The sequence below is a fragment of the Candidozyma haemuli genome (genome assembly GCF_002926055.2).
Source record: "Candidozyma haemuli strain B11899 chromosome Unknown A_2014730914, whole genome shotgun sequence".
Classification (NCBI taxonomy): Eukaryota; Fungi; Ascomycota; class Pichiomycetes; order Serinales; family Metschnikowiaceae; genus Candidozyma; species Candidozyma haemuli.
The window spans coordinates 2,062,371-2,071,011 of record NW_020289906.1 but is presented as its reverse complement, the minus strand read 5'-3'; the positions used below and the strand labels follow the sequence as shown (position 1 = coordinate 2,071,011).

The window sequence follows — 8,641 nt, the reverse complement described above, 5'->3', positions numbered from 1 at the left end:
CAAAGCCTCTTTTAGCCACACGATTTGTAGATAGCGTTTTGGAACGATTGCAGGTATTTAAGGATCCCTTTTTGAGTGTTTTCCGCCCTGGTTCGCCTGGTGGTTCCGCCTTTAGTCCTTCCACCAGTGAGCACCAATAGAACACACTCAGGCTTCCAATGCAGCTCGCTTCTTCTGGAAAGTGGTCGACGAGGTACCGTTTTGGAGGCACGGTGGGTGGTGGTAAACGCGTTTCGGCTTTACCTTTTGTGGTTTTTCAAACACTGGCGTTACCTTGCGACAGGACCCGCTAGAGGATAATTTTTCACTCAATTGCTACTCTAAATGTAAATAAGCTACGAGGAAACAAAGCATTGGGGCGCTTAGCGCTAACCAGAGCAACCGTAGTGCTTTGGCGACTCCATTTGCATTATGTGCTCTGTTGATACTGTCGCTTCAAACCACGATGAATAAGCTTTATACAATAGGCTGGTGCCGAAAAGCTCTTATTGAATAAACTTTAACACAAGAACCAGAACCCCTCTGTTCTTGAAAGATAAGGTTTCGGTAGAAGCAACCAAAGTCGTTCGGTTTTGTTCACCGAAGCTCTCGGTCGAGAGAACTGTCCCACAAAGAGACACTCAGGGATAAGAAAAGTACACAAAAGGTATGCTGTGGTTTGATCGATAATTAAGATTAAGGATAATCTTTTTTTCCACCCGTTTTCTCCCTATTCATCAGAACGGTGCTTTTTTGGGTGTCCTCGAGGCAAGTGAAAATACACTAAACCTAATGAGGTCTTTTGTATCACCTCTTAAGCTGTCTGTGCTGGATGGACTGGTGAAAAATGGGGTGGTTTTAAAAGAGAGTTTGGTGTTGGTAACGTGAAACGTGTTTATGTGTTCGTTCTTGAGCCGTATAAGCTACTTCATGATGAGTAAGTTTTGTAACGGTTCTTGTGGATCCCGTTACAAAAATGCGTCGTTTCAAGACGGCGAAGGCACATGCTGAGTGGAACATTGGGTCTACAAAAGCATTCGATGTATACCATTCCATAGCCATTGGTAGCCATATTCATCTGTTTTCCTCCATAACAGCTTCTTTGGCCTTTCTTGTAATCTTTAAGCGTTGAAGACTCTTCATACTAGATTTATCAGTAGGAATTGTTCTTAGAAGTATTGGGGTAGAAGTAAATCCATTAAACGAGCTCTTAACCTTCGTTCCCAGATTCACAGTTCTCTGGAGACTTAGCTAAAAACACGAATAGAGCTTTCCCAACTACAACAATCAACAACCAACCTGCTCCCTATAAGCCATAGTTGCTTAAATGGATTGGATATTACAACATGTCTATCGTAGGCCTCAGGGAACCTTCTTAGCTATTTGGTACATTAAAACGAACCAATTGAGGTATTTTGAAGCTACGAGGACGATTTTGAAGGCCCCCGGTGCCATTTTCCAGCTATAATACACTAATTAAGGGCCTGAGAGTCTTGGGCCTGGTTTAGATGAAAATCCAGTCGATTCTTGTTGAAAAATGTGTTTCACCTGCATATTTCTCCCGTCACGTGACTATTTCTCTACCGCACTTATCAATTCCCGCGCTCAACTTCCTTCATAGTCGGTCCCTTGGCCCAGTTGGTTAAGGCGTGGTGCTAATAACGCCAAGATCAGCAGTTCGATCCTGCTAGGGACCACTTCTTCTTTGGGCGTGTGGCGTAGTTGGTAGCGCGTTCGCTTAGCATGCGAAAGGTCTCCGGTTCGAATCCGGACTCGTCCATTCTTTTTTATTTTCTACAAGAGAACCAATTTTTTTTTTTATCTTTCGTGTATTCGTTACTCATTAAAGCTTCTTCTGGATATACTCCCAGTAGTTCTTCCTGATTGGGTCGTAGACTTCTGCCAAAAGGCGGTAGCACTCCGACGCAGCGTCCTTATCACCAGCACTCCTCTCAATGTCCCCCAACGTCTCCAACGCAAAAGAGCTTTTGATCTCCTTGGCCTTTGTGTCTGCCAAAGGAGCACAGAACAGTCTCAATTCTTCGACGTCTCTCCCAGCTTTTCTGTAGATACCTCTCAAGTAGTTCCAACTAGACGGGTTCTGAGGACATACTTCAATCTTCAGCTTAGCATACTCGATCTCAGGCTCCACGTTCTTCTTCCAATCGACATGGCCAAACTTAAGATAAAACCTGTGTGTCCATGCGCTGTTGTTACGCAAATCGGTGTCTAGCATGCTCTCCACAAACTGCAACTCTTCAACTGTCTCATGCAACGAGAACCTCTCCACAAACCACTTTCTATACGACCAAACATGATGGTTTTTGCTATCCTCCTCAAGCATAGCCCTGAGAATAGGGTATTCCCTATGGTAATTAAACTTTTCAGCGGCTTTCTCATCCTTCAAGATCTCCTCGATGATCAACTGTCTGTAGTGCCATATCTGGTAGTTCTTTTCGTTCTCCAACGCCACAAGCTCACACCAATCGAGCTCCTCAAACAAGTCCCTCTTGATCTCCTTCACAATTGTAAACCTATACTGCCATGTAGTGTAATGGGCTGCAAGAAGGTCCAATGCGGTTTCAGTCAATGCCAAAGCTTCCTCGTTGTATGTCTTTTGTTCAAGGAAAGTGCGTAGCTGGGACATCACCTCCTTGTACTCGTCCGAGTACATAATATCACAAAGCATTTTTGGTGATTGGAAGGATTAGGGTGGGAATTAGATGGCCTTTTATACTTGTGGAGGTGTTTCAATGGGTTACCAAAAAGAGCGTTACAATCAGTTGCGAGCGACAATGTCGCGAAGCCATCCTGGGCAGGGAAACAGAAGACAGTAAGGCAGCCAAGGTGATAGAGTAAAGTAGGAGGGACTTAGATGATATATTGTTGGAGTCGTTTGGCTGTTTTTATGGTGTGGGCGTTTAAGATGGTGGGTACGACATTTTTGGATGGTTGCAAATGGCTGCGAAAGAGGCCCAGAGAGCCAGTAGGTCAGTGCTACTCCATTTCTATCCATAGTATACAGAAGATGAGCTCAGCGAATGGATTGTAACGTCATTGGTGGGTTGCCAGAAGATTTTCAGGTTCCGCCAGAAGCCCAAAACATGTCAATAGTGCTTCTGAGGTCTTCTGTGGAGTTGGGCGTTAGTAAGGAACCCAAAGAGCAAGTACGCTAGGGCGCTACAGTCCAAGTGGTTAAGCTATGTTAGATGTTATTCCTCTATTAGGCTATCGATGGCTAATTGGTAAGCTCTGGTGAATATCATTCACGAGACAGGCCACCGGAAGTTGCAGGCGCTACTACGACCCTCTTCCAATTGTTCAGGCATTGGAAGTCCTTAGTTAGTAGTTTAGGTGACTGTCATTTGTTGGTCATCACAAGTTGTAGGCCCAAAGTCAACGAGTTAAGCTCTCGAGTAGACCCACTAGAAGTTACAAGGAAAAGAAGTTACCATGAAAGGTATAGGTATAGCATTGGTAGACATAGAGAGTACCAGTTTAGTGGACAGTAAGTGCAACTCACTTTAGTAAATTAAAGATAATGTGATATGATTAGACCTTAAAACCGACTCTTCATTCCAGGGAATGACATTCTTCCCATCCAGAACTTGTCTTTCTAGAAACCCCCAGTCCTCTACCTTCCACTACTGGCTGCGAAAAGCCTTAACTATGGAGCCCAACCAGAGGAGAGAGAACCAGCTACTTCCATTCACCATCCACCAAACCACCAGCCATAAAGAAGCAAAAAATAGTCTAATTGCCCAACCAGAAAATCCAAGAAAGCCTTTCAAAGCTCTATAGTATAGAAACACTTCCACCTACCAGTAACTCATACCCTATAACTACCAGTACTCACCATACATTACCATACATTACCAGTACCCACCTAAACGCCCAAAATGCACAAATCCAAAATCACAAAACCAAAAACACCAAACAACCCTTTTTCTTCCTTATCTACTTCCAACACCCTCCCCTTACCTTCCTTCCCTTCCACTCCTCCTCAACCTTCCCTCCTTATCACTTCCTGTTTCGACTTTCGCAGCCTTCTGCACTGATAAAACTCTCCAGCTTAAGTCTCATGGACTCTTTACCAGACTACCAGCTTGTGCTTGCAGCGGCTGTGTCGTTCTTTGGAATCTACGGAGGCCTTTCGCTAGTGCTTGTCAAATCGCAAGTACCGCTTTTGGCGGCGGTGTTTGTTGCTTCCAATATGATATCACGAACCAGTGTTTTTCAGAGAGCTGTGAGACTGGCAGTGCAAAGGCTGCAACGAAGAAAGGTCAGCTTGTTCAGTGGAGGCGATAAGAACGCTCCTGAAGAACATAAGCGGTTTGAGGCGCTTGCTAGTACGTCCCAGGTGGAGTTGCTTTCGGCTATCAAGGCTTTGGATGCGTACCTGAAGAATAGCAAGGGCTATAACGCCAGGAGAAGCAAGTTGTTTAAGTTGCTTTCGTGGAGACAACAGAAGATGTGTGAGGAGATCGGGTACCTTCAGAAATTGAAGCTGATTGATGGCCATATCGAAAAGAACCAGCATGTTATGGATGATGTGATTGGTTGTGTGAAGCAGGAGTATGGCTTGACGTTTAGAGACTTTGCGTTGCTTGACGCTGAAAAGAACTTGCCAAACACTTCAAGCACGAATTATAGAGTGGTGGAGGCATTGACGCATTTCGTTAGGGACTGGACGCCTGATGGTGCTGTGGAGAGGGAACCTTTGATGGATTTCGTGAAAGCGGAGCTTAAAAAGGTGATTCCTGAGAACGAAGCTGCTGAAACGTGTGTGGTGATTCCAGGCTCTGGTCTTGGTCGTGTGGCTCATGAAGTGGCGTCGTTTATGGACTTTGGTGCTGTTTATGCTGTGGAGTTCTCTGGATTAATGCATGCGTGCAACAAGTACGTCTACCAGGCTAATAAAAACCACAGCAGCATCTTCCCATATGTTCATTCGTGTCTGAATTTTGTCAAGACTCTGTCTCAGTTCCGTGAAAAGAGCTTGCCAACGCCTCAACAACCGTCTAATTTGCATATTTGTCTTGACGATTTCCGCTACTTCACTGTCCCTAACAGGGAGAAGTACAAGAACATTGTGGTGGTTTCTGTGTTCTTTGTTGATACTGCTGAGAATCTTATTGATTACTTGGATGTTATCGGTCAGCTTACTACACCATCCAAACGCAATCCAGTGAAGAACGGTTACTGGATTAATGTTGGTCCATTGAAGTATGGCACTGCAGCACAAGTGGAGCTCACTGCAGAGGAACTCCAGCAGTTGAGGAAGAAGATCGGGTGGAAAGATACGAAAGTGGTGAACACGTTGAATAACGAGAAAGAACCTGTCACTGGTTATATTACTGATAGAGAAAGCATGTGGCAAGGATTCTACGGTTTATCCATGTGGAGCAGCGCCCAGCACGCCAATTCACGCAAGACGTGGTGATTAAGTCGTTTAATTTCATCTATTTGACGCTTAGTTTTTGGCAATGTCGTTACCCTTGTTGATCTGGACCTTCTTGTCCTCACCACCGCTGACAATGCCGATTTCCTTATCCCAAGCAACGCCAAACACCTTGGTTTGGGTGCCAGACTCTCTTTTAATACTGTACAATGACTGGTTGGACCTGACGTCCCACACTCTGACGGTACCGTCGTGGGAGGCAGATGCAAACATGTTAGGATTGGTGGGGCAAGGCGCCAAGCTAACAACAAAGTTGGTGTGGCCCAAAAGCTTCGTTGTCTGTAGCTCTGTGGCTCCTTCCAGCGCTCTAGGATCATGGAGGTTGATGTGTCTGGCTGAAGAGCCTGTAGCTAGCAAATTCACCAGCGGCAACTGTGCAATAGAAAGTAACGAAAAGCCCGTGCTTCTTGTGTCGACACATTTTGACGTGACCAAATCCCAGGTTCTGACGGTATGGTCCTGGGAAACCGAGTAGGCGACCGTCTGGTCAGCAGCATCGAAGATCACGCCTTCGACTGGCTGCAGATGACCTTCTAAAAGCGACAATGGTGCTTTGTGGTTGACATTCGAGTCCTTGAGCGCCATCTTTCTTCTCTTTTTCGATGCTGAGGATGCTAATGATGTGGCCGAGGCATATGGCTCGACAGAAGTCATGTCTTTGGGGTTGGTCGACCAGACGCCGACAATGTTGTCCTGGCCAGCAGAAAGAATACGCTGGCTCTTTTGGTGAACGTCTAAAGAGACCACTGGGGCCTTGTGGGCATCGAGAATGGCCAAGGTCTTTGCAGACTCTGGCTCCTCGTCGTCTAGCTCTGCCGTAGGGTCAGCAGCTGTTTTCCACAACCGAAGCTGACGATCATTACCAGCAGAAACAACTCTATGAGCGTAAATCCACTTCACAGCTCTCACTGGTGCCAGATGGCCCACGTACTGCTTGTCAACCTGACCAGACATATTATAAGTTCTGACCACACCGTCGTAAGATCCAGACAAGATCTGAGGGCCTGGGATAAAAGCGCCAGAGATCGACTTGATAGCAGCAGAGTCGTTGTTGATAGTATCCACAGAAGAAACCCAGTCCTCGTTGTTGAAGGAAGCCAAGAACGAAGGCGGAAGCACAGCACGGGTATATTCAACGTGCAAGAACGTTTCACTGGACAAACCATTCTTCACGAGGTACTCGCTAAGAGAAGTTCTCAAAAGCTGACCGTCAATCAAGAAGTCAAATGGAATAGGCTTGGTCTCATCGTCTTCCTTAGCCAAAAGATGGTTGACAATCTCAGAAAGACCGTAACGCTTTAAAGTGGCAGGCACGAACAATGGAGCATCCGAGACGTGAAGCAGCTCATCGTCCTCTTTCGTGAAAAGAGCGATTTTCACCTGATCCTCAGCCATTTGTGGTTATTTGATGGTGTTGGAGATGAGATGAGCATCTGGAAAATTAACGCTCGCCTCATATGCAGCCTGGTGGTACTAGTCCCTGGGGTGAACAGATGGAAGGGAGGAACAGAAAGGGAAGTAGAATAGATGTATAGTTTTTTGTGGTTTATTGGAGCACTATATTGGACTCTATACTTAGTTTAATCTGAAATGCTGATTTTGGATGCTGGTGGTGCTACATTATGGCTGTGTTCTAAGAAGATAACCAACTGTAGAGCTAACTTCACCAAAAGACATGATATCAGCCTGGTTTGGGTATTTTCAGAAACCACTCGTCCCAATGATTCTGTAACTATCCTTTTATTTCTACTTTTCTATAAACCTGATTTTATAGATGAAAGTGTAGTTTTTCAGAGTTGCGACAGATTCACAGAATGGCTGCAAAATGAAACCTTCCACTTACATCTCCAGAAAACCATGAAAATTAAATTCTACTAATCCTCAAATAGCACATATAAGTTTATTCATTAGCAAATAACATCCGTATAAACTACTTTAGCCGTCAGACACCCCAGTGCCAGCGGCCAATGGCTCCAACTGTACGGAACCCAGCACCAACAGTTCTCTGTGTTCGAGAACCACGAATGTGGCTGATACTGTCTGACTTTTCAAATCTATGGATATCCCATGAGTACTGGCGGCAGAAGATGCTCTTGACGAACCTTTTGAAACGTCTCCAGCGTCGTTTTCTGGTGATTCTCGGTGGTGGAAGTGAACGCATGGGTGATAAGGGCTGGGTACAAGCGGTGGACGAGATATGAAGTACGTCGAGAAATTTTAATGAATTAAAACTCTGTAATGTTGAGGTCGGTAGATGTCAGCTTTGGTGCTGTTTGGGTTATGATGGTGGAGTAGTAGATGGGTGCAAAAGCGAAGGTGCGAGAGGTGTTACGACTATAAGGCAATAAGTGTATGAGGAGAGAAGAAGTTTTGACAAATGATCTTAAAGACAACGAAGGACAAATACATATCCACTGTTTGTGTGTTCGTGTCCAGCACTGGTGTCTAGCACTGGTATCTCTGTCACAAACACTATACCATCCTAACCATAGCTAGTCAGCCAGAAAGACACCATATAAAGAAAGCCCAAATCCAACACCTTCAATACATACTTTCTATCCTAGTAACATCTTCTTAGCGACCCCCCGAGGTTCAACCCTGGAGGTGGTACGGCTGGACCAGTAGTATATAAGAATGGCTGCGAAATCTCTGCCAGCGGCAGTAAAGGGTCCCACACCACCACGCTGTTTCGTCCAGAGTCTTAAAAGAAGACCGTTTGTAGCTGTATTACATTTTATTGATCCATTAGAAATGTTACCAAAAAACAACGACCCTCCCCCAGTCCACTTCTTCATCACAGCGTGCTAATTAACTACCCAGTAAGAGTCACACAGCCATACACTCAATTGCCCCCCTAGCCACCTCTTCCAGAGCCAAAAAGACCCCTTCTCTACGTCAATTGTAAAGAAGACACTATACTTTAATTCTTTCTTACCTCTTCGACCCCCTCCTTCCCCCCTCCCTACTTCTCTCCCTCATACCACCTCGGCCCGCGGACTGTTATCAATTTTTCACTTTAACCGCTGACTCTGGCCAATAACCCCAACAACGCCCATCCCAGACCTCCAAACGTCCAAACCCCATTAAAACCAACCACCCCCTTCACTTCCACTAAATCCCCCCAAAAAATCCAATACCACCCCCTTTGTCCTCTGTTCACTCTGACTCCTCCACCCAGTGCACCTCATCGCCCCATCGCAC

At 45.5% G+C, this 8,641-nt stretch overlaps 3 protein-coding genes and 2 non-coding genes across 5 annotated transcripts; 3 read left to right on the top strand and 2 right to left on the bottom strand. All coding sequences in view use genetic code 12, as the record gives it.

Moving 5' to 3' along the window:
* Positions 1–1,602: 1,602 nt before the first annotated feature.
* On the top strand, positions 1,603–1,676 carry CXQ85_000886. Its single transcript has one exon. It is a non-coding gene; the product is annotated as a tRNA-Ile (tRNA).
* A 10-nt stretch (positions 1,677–1,686) lies between these two features.
* On the top strand, positions 1,687–1,759 carry CXQ85_000885. Its single transcript has one exon. It is a non-coding gene; the product is annotated as a tRNA-Ala (tRNA).
* A 63-nt stretch (positions 1,760–1,822) lies between these two features.
* Positions 1,823–2,668, bottom strand: RAM2 (bifunctional protein farnesyltransferase/protein geranylgeranyltransferase; the record flags this gene model as incomplete). The annotated part of the gene is made up of 1 exon (XM_025484614.1): positions 1,823–2,668. The coding sequence occupies one exon, from the start codon at positions 2,666–2,668 to the stop codon at positions 1,823–1,825; it is 846 nt and encodes a 281-aa protein (XP_025342829.1).
* A 1,392-nt stretch (positions 2,669–4,060) lies between these two features.
* On the top strand, positions 4,061–5,422 carry CXQ85_000883 (uncharacterized protein; the record flags this gene model as incomplete). Its single annotated transcript, XM_025484613.1, has 1 exon — positions 4,061–5,422. The coding sequence occupies one exon, from the start codon at positions 4,061–4,063 to the stop codon at positions 5,420–5,422; it is 1,362 nt and encodes a 453-aa protein (XP_025342828.1).
* A 30-nt stretch (positions 5,423–5,452) lies between these two features.
* YTM1 (Ytm1p) lies at positions 5,453–6,835 on the bottom strand (the record flags this gene model as incomplete). Its single annotated transcript, XM_025484612.1, has 1 exon — positions 5,453–6,835. The coding sequence occupies one exon, from the start codon at positions 6,833–6,835 to the stop codon at positions 5,453–5,455; it is 1,383 nt and encodes a 460-aa protein (XP_025342827.1).
* Between the last annotated feature and the right edge of the window lie 1,806 nt (positions 6,836–8,641).